The sequence below is a fragment of the Arabidopsis thaliana genome, chromosome 2, assembly GCF_000001735.4.
Source record: "Arabidopsis thaliana chromosome 2, partial sequence".
Taxonomy (NCBI): domain Eukaryota; kingdom Viridiplantae; phylum Streptophyta; class Magnoliopsida; order Brassicales; family Brassicaceae; genus Arabidopsis; species Arabidopsis thaliana.
Window position 1 is genome coordinate 3,115,007 of NC_003071.7, and position 22,987 is coordinate 3,137,993.

The 22,987-nt window shown below is 35.6% G+C and overlaps 1 protein-coding gene and 6 pseudogenes across 7 annotated transcripts; 5 read left to right on the top strand and 2 right to left on the bottom strand.

Annotated features, from left to right (window-relative positions):
- Positions 1-890: 890 nt before the first annotated feature.
- AT2G07483 lies at positions 891-1,551 on the top strand (annotated as a pseudogene; the record flags this gene model as incomplete). The annotated part of the gene is made up of 1 exon: positions 891-1,551.
- A 522-nt stretch (positions 1,552-2,073) lies between these two features.
- On the bottom strand, positions 2,074-2,667 carry AT2G07486 (annotated as a pseudogene; the record flags this gene model as incomplete). Its single annotated transcript has 1 exon — positions 2,074-2,667.
- Positions 2,668-5,072: 2,405 nt separating this feature from the next.
- On the top strand, positions 5,073-6,373 carry AT2G07490 (annotated as a pseudogene; the record flags this gene model as incomplete). Its single annotated transcript has 1 exon — positions 5,073-6,373.
- A 928-nt stretch (positions 6,374-7,301) lies between these two features.
- On the top strand, positions 7,302-10,123 carry AT2G07500 (annotated as a pseudogene; the record flags this gene model as incomplete). Its single annotated transcript has 1 exon — positions 7,302-10,123.
- A 541-nt stretch (positions 10,124-10,664) lies between these two features.
- Positions 10,665-11,167, top strand: AT2G07505 (zinc ion binding protein; the record flags this gene model as incomplete). Its single annotated transcript, NM_126717.1, has 2 exons — positions 10,665-10,787; positions 10,859-11,167. The coding sequence occupies 2 exons, from the start codon at positions 10,665-10,667 to the stop codon at positions 11,165-11,167; spliced, it is 432 nt and encodes a 143-aa protein (NP_178758.1).
- A 348-nt stretch (positions 11,168-11,515) lies between these two features.
- AT2G07510 lies at positions 11,516-15,599 on the bottom strand (annotated as a pseudogene; the record flags this gene model as incomplete). The annotated part of the gene is made up of 1 exon: positions 11,516-15,599.
- A 4,506-nt stretch (positions 15,600-20,105) lies between these two features.
- AT2G07520 lies at positions 20,106-20,774 on the top strand (annotated as a pseudogene; the record flags this gene model as incomplete). The annotated part of the gene is made up of 1 exon: positions 20,106-20,774.
- Between the last annotated feature and the right edge of the window lie 2,213 nt (positions 20,775-22,987).

A 22,987-nucleotide genomic window follows, 5' to 3' on the forward strand; every position in this document is an offset into this window, starting at 1 on the left:
CAAACCTTCTTGTTATTGGTTGAGTGAAACACCCAAACAATTCTCTAGAGAAGTCTCTCTTGTTGGACTTTTGTTCAAATCAAACAAAAACTCTTGTTCATTATTTTGAAGTGGTATATTTAGATTAAAGCCATGAAAAGCCATTGTTGAATTTGACTCCATAGTATAAATTCACGTTGATTTATATAGAAGATTAGTTGAATGTAGTTAAGGTTATAGGCTCCAATCTATTTTTTTTTGTATTTGACTTAACATAATTGTGGCTCCAAATTAAAATTTTCAATTATTTTGAGTAAACAAGTTTTATTTGGAAAGTGAAAAAATGAAACGGAAGAAGAAAGTGAAGGAGGAATATGAAAGGGTTACGATTTTCAGAGAGAGAGAGAACTTGCTGCATGCATGTGTAATTCTCATTTTCGTTGCATGTGCAAGTAAAACACGTTATCCGTAATTCTCATTTTCGTTGCATGTCTAAGGAAAACATGTTACCTTGAATTGGGTTTTTAATTAAATAATGAGAAAAGTTTTGTGTCTTAATTTGTGTGCAAAAGTTAAACATCAATTTTGCTGGAACGGAGGGAGTACAAGATTGGTCGTATTCCACTTGGACGTAATGATGCCGCTGTTATTGTTAAGTCAGTGTCAGACGCCACAACTTCTTTGTCGAGGCCTACACCATCAGTTTTCACACTTGGTGAAGCTTTAGGGAACAAGATTGTCTGGCATTCTAGACAGTGATGATGTATCTTCTTTTTTTGAGAATCAGACTCCAGGATCTTCGGTAATGTCTTTTTCCCATCACTTGTCAATTATCTAGCTGAACCTAAACACTATACCTACTCACTTAATATTTATGCATCATGCCTTAGGCTAAAGATTCATAAACCGTTAAAATCATCATAATTGATTGGAATATGGTTGATTCTGTTGTTTGTGAGGGTCAATTGAGTTCAACATACCGACAAGAACTTGTGAACAATATGCCTCTTGGTCTTTCTGCTGCAATTGTTAAGGTTGAGAAGATGTTTAACAAAGCCGCGTATTTATGGAGACCAAGTCCAAGAATGTTTGTAATGGGAGATGTACTAAATGAGAACATTGCATGGCCACTTCATAGTATACAATATGTGAATTTATCTCCTCCACTGTATGAAACAGCATCAGCAGATAAAAAACCATCACCTCCACTGGTAAATTTCTCCACTTTAACTTACAGCCTATAAAAGACAATCGCCTGAATGCTTGGTATTATTTTTGATTCTTGTACAGCTTAAGTAACAGTACTGCTAGCACCAGCAAATCTGCCAAGAAGAAATGCATCTTGTTAGATTACAAGAACGGGAGAGAAAGAGTAGCACAAGGAAGAGTATGTTCCTCTAATCCTTCAGACACAGTCCATCATATACCCCTAGGTCCAAATGCGAGCAAGATATGGGTAGATGTTTCAAAGATTGGAGATGTTGCTGGGTGGAGACCAAACCTGAAATTCAAACCATAGCTGATACAGTAGGTAGCATTGTGGCTTGACCTACTGATAAAGTCATGTTCGTGTAAATATTATGTGTTTTTTTTTGTTAAGTACTGATAAAATCATGTTTGACTTTGACATTTAAATGTAATTTCGGATCTTTGATTTTATCTAATATAAATTTCCTTTTGAATTTTAAATTTATGATATAATATTTGAATAAATATTTATTTGATTAAAAATAATTTATGAACTGGAATTAAATAGAGAAATATTGCATAATTAAAAATGCTTTAATTTATTAATATTGCAATTAACTAAATACTATTGTTTAATTATATGTAACAAACTAAATATGCTATATATAATAGTTATTTATAACAAAAACTAGTCACTATTAAATAATTAAATATTGTAACAGTTAAAAGCGATGTAATAAATGAAATAATGATAGCACAAAAAAAAGCGCAAATAATAAGAAAGAGGAAGATAGGGTAAAATCGTCAACACACATATCACTTATTCAGTAGGGGATATGGAGATTAAAACAGGATATAAGAGGTTTACTGTTGACAAAAAGGCAGTTATGAGATCATTTCTCCATGAGTATTATATCCTGAAAATTCACAAAGAATCCTCCATTTTTTCTTCCAAATTCCAAATGTTCTCTCAATCACAGAACGTAAAGATGCATGAAATCGATTAAACAATTCATGCCTATTTCTAGGAGGAGGACCATTTTCAAATTGTGACGTATGATACTGAATATTCCTATTTCGTGAAAATTTATACGGAGCAGGAAAATTTTGTTTTGTGGATAGCCGGAATCAACTACATAATAGTTGTCTGTTGGAGGCAAAGAAAATTCAGAATCATTGTCTTGCTCCATTGTGAATCAACTACATAATAGTTGTCTGTTGTATCGTGACAAAATCTTGGTGCTCCAATCCATACATGTTCAAACCACATATTGCCATAACATTGAATAATGTTCTCCCATGTCGATCCCAATACATTCTTTGTAATTCACGTTTCACCTTAACACAAACATGAACTCCATCCATTGCTCCAACAAATCCACTAAAATATGACCAATATCTTTGGTCTAGTTACAATCGTTCAGGAATTCGGCGTAGTTCTTGCCTTCTTGGAGTCTTTATATAATTACAAGCAAGTAACTATGTAGCTGTTAGGACCTCAAAAAATTTCCTTTTTACTGTCTATTGATTTTGTCCAAATCGCAATCTAATATCTCTTTAAACTTCATTGTGACCACAAATCCATAGAAACATTGTCACCCTCTCTTCGATGTTGGTTGTGAACCATAATTCAGTTGTAATGTTTCACTTAATGTTCTAAAACAACTAAGAGACATTCGTAATAACTATAGACAAGCAGCATCATCTTCTTGTAGACGACGCCAAATGTTTTGCCATCCCAAACCGCCACCTGTTGGAAATGGTCCTCGTTGAAAATACTGATTGTAGTAACTCAATGCTAGCTAAATTATCAAATCTTCAAATTGCTCGTTTTCCAAATTCCACAACTCAATTCTATCCTCGTAACTTAGAAATTGGATTCCTCGTGATCTCAGCTAGCATATACGAAAAACCTAAGATTTTGTAAACATAAGATAAAAATTTTTTAGATCAGTATAAAAGTTTAAAACCATTAATCATTAATACAATACGTAAAAATCATCATAAAACATAAAACAAAACATGACATCCTGACTAATAACAAAACACATGCCTATTAAATTAATCTTCTTCTCCTGAATCATTTGGATGAGTTTCATTTAAATTACCCTGTTTGTTTCATCATTTATCATTTCCATTCGGATGATCCACTTACATGATTCATTTGAATGATACATTTGAATGATGTTTGTTTTATTATTTGTAATTTAATTTAAATGATGCATTTAAATAGATATTTATTTGTTTGATAATTTTGTAATTCATCCACATTCTTATTTAGATAAAAATGACCAAAATCTTCATGCTTTCATTTTGACAAATGACAAATATTCAACATCATTACACATTATCAATACCAAACATATTGGCGGGAAAATACAGTTTTACGGTTTTAGCGGGAAAATATGATTTTGTGGTTTCGCAAAGAATACACGATTTTACGGGTTTGGCGGTAAATTAAGATTTTGCGGTTTTGGCGGGAAAACATGAGTTTTCGGTTTTGGCGGGAAAACATGATTTTACGGATTTGCGAAAACATGATGTTATGGTTTTGGCGGGAAAATATGATTTTGCGGTTTTAGCGGGAAAAACATAATTTTGCGATTTTGGCAGGAAACATGATTTTCCGGTTTCGCCGAGAATACACGATTTTACGGTTTCTGCGGTAAAATAAGATTTTGCGATTTTGGCGGGAAAACATGATTTTGCGGTTTTGGCGGGAAAACATGATTTTACGGTTTTGGCAGGAAACATGATCTTGCGGTTTCGCCGAGAATACACGATTTTACGGTTTTGACGGTGAAATAAGATTTTGCGATTTTGGCGGGAAAACATGAGTTTGCGGTTTTGGCGGGAAAACATAATTTTACGGATTTGTGAAAACATGATGTTATGGTTTTGGCGGGGAAACATGATCTTACAGTTTTGGCGGGGAAAACATAATTTTGCGGTTGGGTGGGAAAACATGATTTTGCGGTTTTGGCGGGAAAACATGATTTTTTGTTTTTGCGGGAAAACATGATTTTGCGATTTTGGCGGGAAAACATGATTTTACGTTTTGGCGGAAAACATGATTTTGCGGTTTTGGCGGAAAAACATGATTTTGCGGTTTTGGCGAAAAACATGATGTTATGATTTTGCGGTTTTTGCCAAAAAAACTCAATTCCACGATTTTACGATTTTTACATAAAATAATAATCCGTGATTTCATGATTTTTAGAGTTTTTTTGTTTCAATATGTAATTTTAAAAATATTAAATAAGAAATTTATAGAAAATAACATTATCTAAATTATGATTAGAAATGAGGGTAAATCTATCTTTTGTTATTTTGAATGAACCATCTCCATCCAAATGGTTCAATCAAATTCATCCAAATGAGTTTCATAAATTTGCCTAAATTTATAAACTCATTCAAATGTATCATCCAGATGATCCATCCAAATGTTTGTTAAATTGTCAAAAACAAACATCATTTTTCATCTTCATTTGGATGGATCATTTGGATGGAGAAACAAACAGGGACTATGTCCTCGTTTTCTTCCCCAAATATTGAATAATCTCCATGCTCTACGTGTTCGTGGTATTTGCTCTGCTGAAGAAGTATGAGCTGGTATTCTTTCACAATCTATGTGTTGAATATTTGGTGTGATTTCATCTTCAAATCCAATTGAAAATCCACATTGAACATTTGCTGGAGAAGCCCATTTGTGAAGAATTCGGTGAAGAGGCCCAATTTGAAACATTTGAGGATGAACCCCATTGTTGATAAGTACTCCAATTTGGACTATTTGACGAAGAACCCCATTGTGGCCTATTTGAAAGGTGTACCCCAATTTGGCGTAGGTTGTTGTGTTCTCTATTCTGAAGCATTTGGTGAATTACACTACTGTCGATCATTTGGTGATGAACCCCATTTATGAGCATTTGGTGGTGTACCCCATTGTTGAACACTTGTTGATGAACTCTATTGAGGAGCATTTGGTGGTGTACTACATTGTGGAGCATTTGTGGGCTATCCCCATTGTGGAGCATTTGGTGGTGTACCCTAGTGGCCACCTGAAGTTTGACCCCATGAATTACCACTAAAGTATGGACTGTTGTAAGGAAAATTACCAGACATTGGACTGCCATAAAAAGGATTGAGAAGCTCCCCGATCCAGGTAGCTTCGTTCTTGATTGCTTAATACCTACTAGCAGATTTAGTCACTCCATGTGTGATTTAGGATCAAGCATCAACCTCATGTTCAAGTCTTTTGCTGAGAGACTATACATGACTAGCTATAGACTGACATGGATCACTCTCCTCTTCGCGGATCGTTCCAAACGAGTCCTTGAAGGTATCCTTCAAGATGTTCATGTGAGAGTTGGTAATTGCCTCTTTTCTTCTGATTTCGTGGTTCTGGCATATGATAAAGAACTCAAGGATCCTCTTATCCTTGGTAGAGCTTTCGTAGCTACAGCTGGTGCTAAGATTGATGTGAAGAATGGAAGGATATCTCTCAACATATGTTATGTGGAGATGGAGTTTTGCGTGGATGGTTCGGAATCTACATTGCCTATCAGTAGCATTGCAACAAACAAGGACAAACCTCCTAAGGCTGCTCTGATTTCAACTCCAAAGCCGACTAAAGAGGCTGTTACAGCTCAGCTCACAAATGAGAGATGCAAAGAAGCAGTGTCGATCGACACCACACTTCTTGTCGATTGACACCATCGCCTTTCACATTCAGATGTTTTGGCACCTCATCCACAGTCCACAACTGCTTCAATTCCCAGTGATAGGTACTCCTCTATCTCTTCTCTTACTATTCCTTCGATTATTTCTTTAGAATCTTTGAAGTGTGCTTCAACGGTAAACAAGCATCGAGATTCTCGAGAGATTGTTGTCTCTACTTATCTTGCAGGAGTGACTATCGATCGACACCCACACTAGTGTCGATCGACACCTGATACTTCATAGAGCCCATTTGTTTACACATTACTTTCGAAGGCGAGATTGCAATCTGCTAAGCAGCACAAGTCCCTTGTCACTCCATCCAAGTCCTGAACTCCGCCAAGTCAATCTATTGACTCTAAAGAAGCGCGTAGTGGGCGGCAATCACCCACTGGTAGGATTGTTCTTTTCTTTTTCTTTTATTTTTGAATTTTTGATTTTTTTCCAGTTCTTTGCGAATTTGAATGCCACCGAGGAAAGTAACGTTTAAGTCTAGGGAGACGTTTATTAACTATGCTTTTATTTTTTTTTCTTATTATTTTTTTGTTTTTATGTTATTGAGTCATTTTCTTTTGGGTGAGTTAGCTCAATAACCAAATTTTGTAATGTTATTAAATAAGTAACACTATAATCGGCAAAATGTAGTGAGTAACGCAACTGGAGTTTGTATTTACAACCCAATTCTTAACACAACTATTTGCAGTTTCTTGGACGTGCATGAGGCAGAGAGAATTAGGACTGATTTATGCTGACGTTGTTGAAGCTAGAAAAAATTTTCCATAGCAACGCTTCAGAATTGTCCCATCAATAACATAGCCTGCACTAAGTTTAATTTGAATAAAATACTCTCCCCAAAAATATCAGAAAAAAATATGCTCTAATTATTGACAGTAAATGCTATACTTTTTACGCACAGATCTCAACCTGTAAACAGAACAGTATTGATGGTGGTGAAAATAGTTCGGCAGTTAATATGAGAATCAAACTGGAAATGTACAAAACCATCGGTTTCCAGTTTTTGTTTTTACTTTCTGCCGATTTAATTTTATATTCAACACTTTCCATGTCAAAGTACTTACTTTCCCTTTCAAATAAACTACTTACCATGATTGTAGATCTGATAAACAAGTTGTTAGGATTTTTTACAATTCGACCTTGATACGTGCTTTCGGTTTTACTGATAAATTAATGACCACGCTTAGTTAAATGGGAAAATTGTGCATACTTGTTGAGATTTATATTTACTTGTTTTTTCTCTCTTTCTAAATCCTAATGACCTCTTTACATACGCCATGTAGACGGCAACACAAGATGAAGTCTTGTTTGTTATTGGCGAGTCGGTGAGGGTTGATAATTTGGCCTGGCAGTTTGAACCTAAGACTGTGGAAGGATCGTCGTACATCCGCCTCCGGACCAACATGACGTACAAAGAGCTAGCTCAGAAGGTGAAAGAGAAATTTTCTTTTCGTGCAAGAGACATCACAATCAAAATTGCTTACCAATATCCAGAGTGGATGGCTATAGATGAAGGAAACGGGTCGCCTCTTCAATACATCAGTGAAGATAGTGATTTTACAATGTTCACTCAAATGAGACGTCACATAGAAGAGGTCAATCTCTGTGTTACTATAGTCCAACATACTATTCCAATTTCTCCTGTTGATGTAGCATGCAAGGACTTCAATTGAGAGGACAGTGAGGAAACATATTATGACTCTGAGGAAGAACTGCACCAATTTTCCTTTGATAGTGCCTTGGTGGGTGCAACGCAAGACCCAACGCCTCCTGAGACAAAGCAAGAGTCAAGAAGTATTACCAGGCGGGAAGTTTTTCCCGCAAGAGGCATCAGTATTAGAGAGCCTGAAGACTGCATCCGGCTTAAAAGCCCTGAATGTGGACCTACTAACAAAGGGAAAGGAATCATGGACAAAAGTGCTAAGTCAACGAAGGCTGGTCCTAGTAGAGCAAGTGGGACATAAGACAACGAGAATGAAGAGGATTTTCTCATCGTTCCATTCACCATGCAACCTAATCTGACCACATTCCAGAAAATGATGATTTAGAAGGCGTTGATTCATATAGGGCTGATGTTGGCAGGCCTCCTGGCAATCATGTTTCTCCTATTACAAATGATGTGGAAGAAACTGAAATTCAAAGGCAGATCATTATGTTTTGGGGGCGGGCAAAAGACGCTTTAAACACAATCCTCTCCGATTTCAGTGATGAGCCTATCCTATTCGGTCGAGACGCCCCACTAGTCTTTAATGATGGAAAAGGTGAAGGTATAACTTGTAATCTGGCTATACATATATAATTGTTTTGTTGATTTGTTTTAAGAACTTGAATTTGCTAGTTCGTTAAAATAGTTTATGTCTTGTATACCATTTTATTTAGACATACTGGTTCTATTTAAGTAGCATAATACATACATTTGCTGAAAGATGTTCATTTTGTTTCAGGTGTGGGCTCTGCTTTCTTTGATGTAAAATACGAAAGAGAGAAGCTGTTTGTTGGCATAGTATTTAAGTCCAAGTCTGATTGCAAGATTAAGATTGTTATACACGCCATCAACCGCAAGTTTCACTTTCGAAGTGCGCGTTCTACTCCAAAGTTTATGGTGTTGAAATGCATCTCGAGGACTTGTCCATGGCGGGTGTATGCTTCTAAGGTTGATTCTTCAGACAGCTTTCAAGTGCGACAGGCAAATCAGAAACACACATGCACTATTGATCAAAGGTGTAGAGACCACCACCACCATTTAGCAACAACTCAAGTAATAAGGGAAATTATGCAATCTCGCTTTCTTGGTATTAAACGCGGGCCAAATGCTGCAGTGATAAAGAAGTTCTTTCTTGACGACTATCATGTTAATATATCTTACTGGAAAGCTTGGCGTGCTAGAGAGGTGGCAATGGAGAAGTCATTAGGATTTATGGTCGGCAGCTACGTACTAATCCCCGCTTACGCTAGGCTACTTCAGCAAGCAAACCTAGGGAGTCTGTGCTTTACAGAATCTGATGATGAGCCAAATGGTCCACGCCGTTTCAAATACCAATTCATCGCCTTCGCTGCTTCTATTAAAGGCTATGCATACATGCGGAAGGTCATTGTAGTTGATGGAACATCTATGAACGGTAGAGACGGTGGTTGTTTTATATCAGCATGTTGCCAAGATGGGAATTTTCAGATCTTCCCAATTGCTTTTGGTATCGTTAACAGTGAGAATGTTAGCGCTTTTGAATGGTTTGTTCAGCGGCTCAGCATTATAGCTCCTGACAATCCTGATTTATTTTTTATATCTGACAGACATGGTAGCATATACACGGGGTTGAGTAAGGTGAGAAACAACATTGCTTTGAAGCATTGGGGCAAATAGTATACCGATAGAGATGTACTTATTTTACATATAGAATCTGGTTCACAATTGACAAGTACAGTTTGGCATCAGGTCTATACGCAAGCCAACCACGCTGCTTGTACGGTTCACCTTTGGTGGAATGTCAAAAATCTCTACAAGCCAAAAAGCCTCTGCCGACTAATGTTTGAAGCAGCACAAGCGTTTCATGTCACTGATTTCAATCGGATTTTTCTGAAGATACAAAAATTAAACCCAGGATGTGCTGCATATTTAGTTGATTTGGGTACGTTTGTTTGACTCTCTGTTATTATATTGGTCAGCTTCCATATAGTTATAGTAAATTGGTTGACAGGATTGTAGCTTACATAACCATGTATATTATAATGTGTATAGGGTTTACAGAATGGACCAGAGTGCATTCAAAAGGCTAGCGTTTCAATATTATGAATAGTAACACATGTGAGTCATGGAACAACGTTATTAAAGAGGCACGCGAGTACCCACTTATTTACATCCTGGAGTACATAATAACAACTTTGATGGATTGGTTTGCTACTAGAAGGGCTGAAGCTGAAGACTACCACTTTAGCTCCGAGAGTGCAGGAAAGAGTTAAGGAAAACTATCAAGACGCCATGTCAATGTCTATTAAGCCAATTTGCAACTTCGAGTTTCAGGTCCAAGTTCGGACTGGTGAATGTTTTATTGTCAAATTGGACGAGTCTACTTGTTCTTGCTTGGAATTTCAGGGTTTAAGGATACATTGTGCTCACGCAATAGAAGTTGCTGCTCGGCTTGGAGTTCCTACAGATTTTTTGGCAGCAAACGAATATTTTAATGAGTTAGTGAAGCTAAGTTACGAGGAGAAAAGCTATCCAATTTAGTCTGTTGGTGGGGAGGTCGCACCCGGAATAGCTTCAGGAACGATAGGGGAGGTGCATCCACCATTTGTTTGGCGGCCACCTGGGAGACCAAGGAAGATAAGAATATTGTCTCGTGGTGAATTCAAGGCAAGTTCAGAATATTAAAACAGTACATAGTCCATTCTATTTTTTAAAAGCTAACAGCTTCTATACTTCTAATTTGCAGTGCAACAAATCCAGTTCCCAGAGGAGGTGTTCACGTTGTTGTGGTGTTGGCCACAACAAAGCCTCCTGCCGTAATGCTATGTAAGTCGCCAACTACTGCTATGGGGTGCTATAAGGTGTTATGAAGTAACTTTCTGGTTTTGGCAAAATAATGGTTGTTCTCGCCTACTCTGCGGAAGCGAGAGTGTTTACTTCTACTAATGGAGGCTACAATACAAGATAGAACGTCGTCGTTTTAATGTGGGGGTAATCTGTATTTAGGGTTTATCTCTTCAATTATCGATAACAAAACAGAGGTTTTGCGAGAGAGAAATTGAGACGAGAGAGTGAAACAAAAATGGGTGATAGAGGGAGAGGGATTCCAAGTCGATGTAGATGTGGAGAGGATGTGGTTTTGAGGACATCAAAAACTGTGAAAAATCCAAGGAGACTCTTTTATGCTTGTCGATGTGGAGAGGAGGTAATGATATTGTAGTGTAAGTACTGTTAAATTATGGAACATGTCTGAATTGTGTTTTTGGTATGTATCAGAATGGTAGTGGTCACTTGTTTAGGTTGACAGATGAAGTAATGGTGGAAGAGATGGAAGACATACTTCCAAAGATTGATGAACTTGAAGGGGCTTCATTGACCTTACAAAAAGGGTTACAAGCTTTAGAATTTGAGATGGAAACTCTGGCAATGGAGACTCGTACATGTGAAGCTGTGGTTTGCGGCTATGAGAAGGAGCTGCTAGGTTTAGAGAAGGAGATTCAAGGTTGCAAGATTGAATTGCGTGGGTTGAAGAAGATTCTTGTGTGTAAAGTGTTGATGACTCTTGTCTATGTGTTTGTGTTGTAGTAATTGTAGTTGTGTTTGTTTTGTATTGATACGCATGTTGTAGTGATTTGGTTCCCTTTTGTGTTATGTATTATTCAGATAATGCACTTACCAAAGATTTAAAGAAGTTGAGTAACCATAATGTGGGGAAAATAAGTATCATTTTGGTTACAAAATCCTTAATCTAGAATTCACATAACATGAAAATATTATCTCATGTATCTTATAATACAAACTTTCTGCAATCTTCTTAAGAACATGGCTAAATAGCAAACATCGCTATTAATTGGTGAATTTAAAAAACAAAGAGTCACTGATTACATAAGAACATTCGGGGTTGGATGGCAGCTTTCGCACTTGTAAGACTCAAGTAGTACGTTCTTCTGGAGAAAAGGCATTGAACGTTTCGATAGCGTACTCTTTAGCTGCCCCTCGCATCCTCTCTTCGTCTAGTTTAGCACAATAGTCCATAGCGTTAACTGAATGTAGCTCAAGTAAGATCACACAAGCAATTCCAACAAGGCTTGAAAATCACACGTGAAATATATATGTCACACAGTCAAATATGAAATACTTATCGAAACAAGATAATGAAAGACAACCATACCTAACGACGAACAATTAAACTGTAAGTTGGGTCTACTCATTGTCATAAGATCGAGCCTCTATGTTAGCATTCTTCCGTTTACACCATGCTTTTGAATAAGGTACAAGAGCATGATTTTATGTGTTCTATGTACTTCGCCAACTGCTCGTCTTTCAACACTTCACTCTTGCAGTCTAATACAATGATTTTCTATTTCATCAAATCGATGACAAGCCCAACCCAATGCTGCCTCTCAACCTGCATTGGGCAGTAGATGACATCAACCTCATCAAACCATTTTGGTCGCACCATGGATGGGACTCTTGTAAGCGTGGTGAAGTAAAAAACTCTCTTACCTGAAGCTGCACAAAATTTGTTGTATTGGCGTCGTAGCTCTGACAAGAAACTTGATGGTAGAAAATCAAAATGCAGCGGCTTCTTTTTATCCCGCCGCATCTGAATGAACCTCACTAAAAGATCTGGTCCTTGTGGAAGTCACTTTTTTTATTAGCACACACCTTTAATACTTAGTTTTCTACTAAAAAAGCAGTGAGCACACAGTTTTATTTGAAACAACACAGATTGCATGTATAACTTACTACTTCATCTAGAAGTGTTTGCGCCTCGTAAATAGTTAGAAATTCAGTATTCTCCATTACAACGCCATCAGCCTGAAAATAAGATCTACATGGTACCATATACCAGCAAGTTAGTTGCGAAAGCAAATAAGTTCTTCTGAAAATATAGGGGCTATAAATACTTACACTCTCCGTTCTATTTGTTTAAGAAAACATTTCACTCTCTCTGCACTTGGAACAGCGAATCGGTCATATGGACCAATGGTGGTGGATTTGGAGGTATCTTCTCCCCTTTTCCTGGCCTAACAACATGAACTTTAGTCGACCCTCTAACAGGTGTTTGTCGCTGCTGTACCGGAATGGTAGGCCGACTCTCTCTTCTGTTGTACATGACAGGACTGTCCCTAATCCGGTCGCTCGACCGCAACACTATGACTTTTGTGGGGAATGTCTTCTTCTTACCTTTTGGAGGTAACCTGCTGATGTCAGCAACAATTTCTTGCGTTAGGCCAACAAAACGTTTGGGGCAATAACATCACAATCATCTTCCAAGTTCTTTTCTGCATCAATATCCTGCATACATATACCCATGTACATAGTTTAGCATATATACATCATTTACCTATAGTTTAACATCTTTGTCATGGCTTACCGGGTTGGTTGCATGCAATTCTTCTTTGTTTCTAATCTGTAATATTCAATTAGAGAAAGTAAGTGGGTTTCATTCAAAAAATATAAGTGCTAGTGGATTAAATATACAGACGGATATAGTAATACCTTACTGCTTGACACCTGCTCCTTCTCTTTAGCTCTTTTAGGTGGCCGGGTAGATTGGGCGTCCATATCAGAAATGGATTTTTTTCTCCGTCCTTTTTGAGAAGCAGCGTCACCTCAGACCTAGTAGTACATCACATTTCTATGTCATATTTACTCATTAAAACAAATGAGTAACAGTCTTTACCGTATGCTAACCTCCTTAAGAGATACTCTTGCTGCCATCTGACACACTTAATCCATCAGTTATGCCACAAACACCCGCTACACTGTCACTTCCTCCAGGTAGCCAAATATCAAGTTCATCCGGCTGGGAACCAACATGCGTATGCCTTGGCTGGTCAGAGCTTCTATGTTCCTATTTCATGAATTGCAATTGTAACATAAGTATATTATGTCACTTAAAATGGAATGGAACATAAATGTTCAGTTTTCTAAGACATATACAACAAATCAAGGTAACTTAACCTTTGTAGAGCATGACTCTGCTACACATTTGTTGCATTCCCCTTTTTGAGCATGTTGTATATTTTGCCCACTTACCAGTTCCCTAACAGATTCAGCAATCATTGCCACCAATTCTTTCTTATGCTTATCTAGTTGAGCATCAAAGTATGCCTTCAAGTCAACTGTGTTCGCCTGTTGAATCTTGAGAAAACGTTTTTCAAATTCATCAGCTGCCTCTTTGATCAATGCACTACTACTATGTTGCCTTTCCCCAGCAATCGGGACATCATGCTGCAAATCTTCTCTAGCCTAAAAACTGTCATCATTTTTTTGTGGTTGTCCATCATCAACAGGAACATCAACACCCATGCCGTCTTCACATACACCGGTTGCACCCTCTTGTCTCTCTTCTGCAGCACCACCATGGACATCAGCCTCCATCTCATCTTCACCATCAATCTTAGACGAATTCACACCATCATCTGCAAGAACTCATCATCAGATGGTTGTACAATATCACAAGCGTCCATGCCACCACTCCAACTGTTATGCTCGTATGGGTGCTCCTCTATTATTAAAGATAGCAGGTGTGATACTTCTTCATCCTCCTCCTCATCAGATAAAGATAAGTCGATATCTTTTGCAAGTAGTTTTTCATTCAGCAGTGATGTGACCCAGTCCTACAATATAAAGTTGAATTGGATAGTTAAGGCATGCACATACAATTTTAATACCAAAATCAAGTAGCTGACATACAATATAAAGTTGAAATTGGATAGTTAAGGCATGAACATACAATTTTAATACCAAAATCAAGTAGCAGTCTACATAATTAAGAACTTACCATGCCATTTTTGGTCTATAGTGCAAACGTCATGCACATTGATATTCAAGCTCCTTCCCAGAACAGACTGAACCAGCTTCTCAACTGAAATTGTTGGGTCTAGTATGTTAATAACCGAGTCCAACGTGTATATGATAGCTGGACATGCGGTAACAGTCACAAGAACTAACGCATGCGGGAACCCTTGTATGGCTCTTGTATCTTGGGGAAGTTCCTTGGTTGTTCTTTGTTTTGCGCTTCTAATTGTAGAAAGAAACGAGGTTCTGCCCATGGATATTTAAGAAATGCAACAACATCTTTAACCATCTCTACATGTTCAGGATTAAGATTGTTCCCGCACATGTCAGGCAAAGAATTCCATCAACTATTAGAAGCAAGGCTAGGCGAAACCGGGTTAGCGGGTCTTTGTATTTCTTCCCCATAGAAAGCTTTCCTACAATCCATTTTGAAGTTGACTTTCTCTCTTTACCAAATAGTGACTTGTAGAAGCTTGTAGGATTCTGAACCGCTTTCACATTCCCTCTAGTTCTTGCATCCTTCTTGTTGAAGTCAGCTTTGCTGAAGTTAAGACCAGTTACCAGCTCAAAATCATCAATGCAAAAGTGAATTGGTGTCCCAACAAACAACCACCGCATCTCATACTTCTTATTTGTCACCAACTGTCTAGATAGAATGTAATGCAAGAACATTACAGAAAATCGATGGGTTCCCATTTGCAAGATACTTCGAAATTTGGAACCATCCAAATTCTGCAAAATGCTCTTCATCTAGTGCAGCCTTTATAATCTCAATCCACCTAAGTGTAAAGTAATTGTTTATCCTCTTTCGACCTTCGGGTTCAGAACAAAGCCGAAAGAAACGCTTTGTCAACTCATCATCCCCCATTTAACAGATACCCTGAAATTCAAAGGTACCATTATCACTTCTTTTCGCTTACGAGATACCCAAAACAGATGTATACAAATCATGTAATCTAAACTGGCACTAAATGTTCAATAACTCACCATATAGGTGGTTAAACCACACATGCAATATGTAGCCATCTTTCCATTAGTTTCAGGATTACATACACGCTTAACTTAACACTACAATCCGACCTTAACAACAAATGACAGCAAATGCTAAAGCGAAAAAACCACATAATTAAACACACAAATCAATTAGGAAATTATTGAATACAGTTCATCAATGATTTGTGACAAAGACTAAATATTTCAACTCATACCTCCGACTTTCTAAACTTTGATAAGACAATCACGTTTGTCGATGGAGCACTTCGAATCCACCAATGTTTCCTGAAATTCGATGTTCGTATAGGTGCCGTCACAAATAGAACCAACTGTTCTCACTTCTATCAACCCAAACAGAGTTAATCTCTAACTAATTAGAAACCCCCAAATGCAAAATGCACAAACCCTAGTCGCAACTCAAATTCGACGATTATATAGTCCCCGCCACAAATTGCACACCCGGAAGTTGCTTACTCGACTTCACCGTCACCAGCCCTGTCGCCGTTATGCGAAACCCCCAAATCGAAAAACCGGATACCCTTGCATCGCCACTCTAACGGTGTCGATCTATATCACTCTTCGAAACTTTCCCAAGTTGCTCGTTTTATGTATCCACGCTTTATTTTGGGTATTGTAAATTCTCTGCAATTCACCCTCAATTTGAATTTTCACAGCGGCAACAATATAAGTTCGAGATGAAAGAAGCAGAATGAAGAAGAAAGAGAGCGTGTAAACCACGCACATGTTATGTTTGGAATTATTATATAAATTACATCACATATAGTTTGAGGTGTTAGTTTTTCAAATATAAAGTTTTTGTTGGTTAGTTTTGCTAATTTCCCTTTTCTTTTTTTCTAACAAAAAGGTAAGAAAACAAAAAGAAAAAAAAAACGTTTTTGTATAGTCTAGTTAGGAATTATGATATGTATTTCTTTAGATTATTGCCTGGTTGATTATTGCTGAAAGTTCGACTCAATCCAACTATTGGATAATCCATATGGCAAACCGAGAGACTTGAGGATATCTTGGTTTCCAACACAATCCATTAAGGTTGGAGCTAATCTCATTCCTCTTCCTTTTACCTCATCAAAACGGTTAGTATTCATAGAACTTTACTCCTTCTTTATACCTGGTAATATATGAGATGATATAGAATAAGTTATCTTCCCCTATGTAATATAAAAAAAAAGTGTGATTGAGATGATTTCTTGTAGTGTAAAGGGTTAGGAATTTTTCCTTTGATCCTTTTATCTTACATTCTAAGGAATGATCAATTGCAAATGTTGAAAAATATACGGAGGATATCTATCCGATGAAGCGAGTACTCCTTTATCCTATCTCTGAAAAGAACAAGTTTGGAGGATAAAAATAATTAAAAAAAGAAAGAAAGAGAATAGTCGAGTTATCATGGTATAGTACAAGAATGAGTCTAGAAAGTTCTTGAATATTAGATTGCTTGATGAGACCCAAGAATGAAAGCCTGGTGGATATAGTTGTGGAACTTAGGTGTGGAATCTAGAATGTTGTGTAAGCTTACGAAGAATTACATGTTGGTTAGGATTTGATTAGACTTGCTAGGCAAATGGATTTAGTTAGAATGATCATGGCAATAGACTAGAGAATGTTGGGAGTTCCTTTGTTCTTCTTCCACGAGTTCGGCTTTTGTGTTTTGCTTGAAGGCAAAGAATAAACTAAGTTTAGGGGAGTTGATATAACCCTATTTTCACTGTTTTTAGCTATGTTTTAGGTATATGTTTTTGAGTCTTTTCAGGTATGCTATGGATTGGGACAAGAATGGATATAAGGAGGCATTTTGGAGTAAAAGCAGAAGAAAATAGGCCAAAGGACGAATTCACTTTCAGATCAAGACGGAATCAAGGGACCTTTCTCTCTCTAAAGGAATTCAATCGGAATCAAGGGGTGGTTCTCTCTCTAAAGAATTCGAGAGAAATAAGAGAGAGACATAATCTTTATAGTTAATTATAGTATTTTCGAAGTACATTTGTCATTGGATGGGTTAAATTGTGATACAACAAATTTGGTACCCGACTTAATATCGAATGTACTTCAAAATCTCACATCGGATATCCATATTTTTCTTTGGATCGGGTAAGATATATACAAAATTATAAATTGTGAAGCGGTTATACCATATATAAAAATATAAATATTTAGAAGATTTGCTTAAGATTTAAAATTACAATTCTCCTATTATTAAACATTTTTTAAATGTTTTGAAACATCACATAATATCTCAAATTAAAAAAATAATCATAATTTTTTTTGTTTTGCATATATTGTGATTTAAAATTTTGAAAAGGGATATATATATTACCCAATTGATGAAAATATGTGTGTTCAACTTCCCAATAGGCCAAAATGAATCCAAAGCCAAATGAATAAGAAATTTAACTTAGCAAGCATCCAAATTTAGCTTTAACAAAACACTAAATTCTTTTAAACCTCTCTACATGCATTACCATATTTTCGAAACCGAGGCGCTACAATTTAGAAAGAACTGTCCACGAGGCAACGTTACCTCTCTGCTTCAGAAACGGATCAACTTGGTCACGACATCTCGTTATTGGAGCTCTGATTGATCTCCAAGCGTCTCATTTGTTCTAATCGTTACGATCTCGCTCTAGAGGTTTGGAAATTCTCGCTTAATTAAACTGAGAGTTTAACCTTTTTATGGAAGTTTCAGATTTTGGTTTTGCCAATATTGTGTATATACAGATGTTGAAGTGGATGGAGAATCAAAAAGATATTCAATTTCGTGTTTATGACATTGCTCTTAGATTGGATTTGATCATCAAAACTCATGGCTTGAAACAAGCAGAGGAGTATTTTGAGTAGCTAGTACATAGTTCTGCCTCGTCGAGAGTAGCAAAATCTGCTTATCTTCCGCTTCTTCGTGCTAATGTGAAGAAGAAAATGGTTAAAGAAGCAGAAGCTCTAAATAAGAAGTTGAATTGATTGGGGGTTTCTTGTGACTCCACACCCATTTAACGAAATGATGAAGCTTTATGAAGCTACTTACTAGTATGAGAAAGTAGTTATGGTTGTTTCGATGATGAAAGTGAATAAGATATCGAGAAATGTTCTTTCGCACTATAAGAAAACAAGCAGTTTGTGATTCTGGAAAACATCCTGAATCAGTCCCAAAACAATAATTTGCGACTACATTAAGACTAAAAATATGGTCGCTTTTTTGGTTGCAAAATAAAGTACTCACAAAATTGTCTCAAATTTGTGACACTTTTTGACAACTATTTGTGGTCGGATATGAAGCAATTCGTACAAGTTTATAATGATTTATAAATACTAATAGCGAATTCAATTGCCAGAAACCGTGTAAAGATGAACCATATTTTATCAAGGATATTCTGTAGCGGAAATAAACAAAGAATTAAATCTAGATCTTAGGGTTTGATTATACCTGGATATTTTGCAGCGGAAAGATAAACCATATTATATCAAGGTTGTTTTAGCACCCCAAATGTTGTGCCTCTACCGATATCTACACGCACACAAACTGGATCAGATCTAGAATGTTAGTTCCTTTAAGATCTAATCTCAAAACTTAGATAAACTATTTGTCTTTTTCTTTTTAGGGTTTTAGGTTTTGTTGGTTTTCTCTAGAGAAAAACTTTCTCTAAAATCTATCTCTATATATGTATCACGTTGCCTTTATATGAGATCATATTAACATAATCGAATTAGGAAGGCATATGGGCTTTTGACAACTACTCCAAATCTAATTTGGATTACACATCTATGACATATCAATATATGAATGTATGTGTATTTAAAATACATATTATTTAATTTATCTAATAAATAAATAAAACCTTAAAACTCCAATATTAGTTTAATCCAAATTAAACCTATATATAGTTTGATCCAATTTGCTTAGGTGTGTGACCCTGTAGGTTCGTATAATATTAACAATGAGTTTCTGACTCATAAATTATAAGTGGTCTCTACCAAAACATTATAACCACCTAATATTATACGAATGTAAAACCTTGACATTACAAATTTAATTAGAGTAAACTGATTTCAGGACATTTCTAACAGGATATTAGCGACTTAAATGAGACATTATTTGGTAGTCGTATATTAGACTGTTTACAATGAGCCTGTTTCAAAAAAAATCAACTGCTTAATGAATGCAGTGAAGGTGTTGAATAATATGAAAAGTATATGTGGATTAAATTGTGTTGAATGAATTCAACATGTTTAAGAAAAAAAATGGGACCTATGTTGCTACATGGTGAACCGTAATTGGAGAAATTGATGAGCGAAGATGTCTGTTTTTTGGTAGTGATATAAGTATTATTTTCTTATTGGTTACTCAGATTTTCGTATTTTTTATATCCCAATTATTTACACTCAATTATTTTATTATAATATAAATTTTGTTACTTCAAAATTTTTATACAAAAATTCATCATTTTTAAGATTTATAAATAATTACTTGTTTCATATGATTTGGACACATAAAAAAAAATCCTCTTATTATAAAACGGATTCTAACAATAACCCTTTAAACACCCAAAATTCTTCTAATAACCCTTTTAACTACCCAAATCCCAACAATTATCAATTTCAAAATTTGTTTTCCAACCAACCCCAAAATATACCAAATTATGGGTTTTCACCAAAAATTTTCATGCCGTCAACTGTTCCAAACTATCAGCCATATTATGGATCAATAATGTCATATCTATCTCAAGCACCTCTATATTCCTCTATTCCACGGAAAAATTGTCCTATAGCTTGGGAAGGACAATTTACTCGGGGAGATAAGGGAACTAGCACTATTAGTTTTGAAGCAGTTGCATCTCATGATTTATGGATTTGGCATACCTTTTTCGGGTGTGCGAGCACATTGAACGATATAAATTTTTTAGATCGTTCACCAGTGTTTGATGACATTGAACAAGGAAATACTCCAAGAGTGAACTTCTTCGTGTACCAACGTCAATACAATATGGCATATTATCTAGCTGACGGTATCTATCCGTCTTATCCAACTTTTGTGAAGTCCATTAGACTTCCTCAGAGTGAACCAGACAAGTTATTCGTACAACTTCAGGAGGGATGTCGGAAAGATATCGAACGTGCATTTGGAGTATTACATGCTCGATTTAAAATAATTTGGAACATAGCTGATTTAGCTATCATCATGAGGTCATGTATCATATTGCATAATATGATTGTTGAGAATGAACGAGATACATATGCTCAACACTGGACCGACTATGATCAATCTAAGGAAAGTGGATCTAGTACACCGCAACCATTCTCGACCGAGGTTCTACATGCATTTGCAAATCATGTGCATGCTAGATCTAAGTTACGTGATTCAATATGTACATCATGAATTGCAAGCAAATTAAGTGAAACACATATGGACAAAATTCGGTAAATAAAAAGATTTTAAAGTCTTTATGTTTGATTTAAAATTGTGTCTGTTTCTTGTTTTAATTAAGTTATGTGTGTTTTATTTAAATATGGTGTCTGTTTTATTAAATTGTAGCGTTTGTTTATTAATATATTGTATTGCAATTTATGTTTTCTGTAATTTTATTTGTCTTCATAATGAATATATATATTTTCTTTATATATTATTGGGAAAAAATTAAGAATCTAAAATTTAAATGAAAAAAAATTGTTAACTCTTAATTATGTTTTATTTAATTTTAATCGTTAATTGTTATTAATATATAATTATAAAAGTAAAAAACATAAATAAGAAAAGGAATATAAATAAAATAAAATAAAAGTGGGGTAGAGTGTTTAATTTTATTAAACAAAACTATTGTAAAGGTTAAAATTGAAATAGGTCTTGGATGATTAGGTGGAAGAGAGAGAAGCTGATGTGGAGTAAAAAATTGGGTGTTGAATAAGTAAACCATTGTAGATAGTCTTAGTAACTCTATTGTGACTATTTGCAGTCTTAAATTAGAGACTAACTTGAGACGACTATAATAGTCTCACATTCGAAACTATTATCAAATCGTCACAATATAGCAACTTATATGTAGTACCGACGTTTTAGCGACAAACAACAAAAACAAATTACTCAAAAAAAACAAATTATTTTTTTAAATCAATCAAAAATTAATTTACAATAACAAATAACTTTATTTATCACATATATATACTCAATACACATCTATATCTATAGATTGGAAACACTTGGTGGACAAAGCAGCGATGGTAGGCGGAGAACAACACCATGGCGCCGGCGGAGGATTAGAGATGTGTTGGTGTTTTGGTTGTAACCTGTCGGAAGCTTTGAGATTCAAGAACCAAAGCGGAATCAAGGAAAGAAGAGATAATGGAAGCAGTGAGCTTCCGTCATAGTCCTTGGTATAAGTTTCAGTATCGATCAGAGCTGCAATCTCCTTCAAATCTGGGCAAGAAAGCATTCTAAGTAATTTAATTTCGAAACACATAAAATAAACATAGTAGCAATTTGTAGACTTAGACAAAACTAAGCCATGCAAATGGAAATTTACCCTATAGCGTTGAGGTAGGAGTAGAGACGATAGATTGAGTTAAGGTTTGATTATCTTTCATCTCCAAAGTCTGGTACAAGACCCGATATCTATCAGCTACAATATCTTTTAAATCTGGGAAAATATGCATTCTATTGAGATTTGATTTGTTGAGAAATAATTAAAACACATGTACATATGAGTTGGGAAAACTAGAAATCTAAATTCGTAGAACTAACTTCTATGACTCATTGATTAATTGACGGTGATTTAATCTTTAACTTGACGAAGCGAAGAAGGTGACAAATAGAAAAGTGAGGAAGAAGTGAGGAAGGAAAGACGTAAGGAAGAGAACTGGAAGGAAAAAAAGGGATAATTTTGTCCCATGGATGGGTTCTATCAAGGCTGATGATAATCCTTTTGATAATCCTTGTGAATTATGATCAACCAATTTTGTCCCTTGCAATGAGAAGATTTCTATATATTTTATTTTATGTCATAATTTGGATATTTGGAGGTTAATATTTATAAAGTATTTTATGAAATTTTGGTTTTTACAGTGTTGGGATTATATTTTTTTAAACTTAATATATTCATATTAGCAAATATCTTAATAAAATTGTGAGAGTTGCTAAATGGTAACAAAAGCGTCACAAATTGCTGATGTTAGTCACAAATAAATTACAGATACAGCTTAAGGAGCGAACAAAGTGTATGTATAATGTTATAATCACTCAAATGATAATACTAAACAACATCAATCTGTTTAATGAGTATAAACATGAAATATACAAAAAAAACATAAGATATTTCAAAACCATTAGTTAATACTATATAAACCTTATGTAAGTACTCAGAAATTTTGTTTCATACATTGAAAACTTTAAGTTTTCTTTTGTATTATTATGATTTAGTATCTTTAATTAGTATCTAAATCAATGTAGAAAATTTGAGACTTAACATATTAACAATTATCTATTGGTAAATATCTTAATAAAATCGTAAGGTTGCTAACCGGTAGCAAAACCTCACAAACTGCAAAAAGCGTCGCAAATAAGTCACATATATAAGAGTATTTAGTGACTACTTTGTA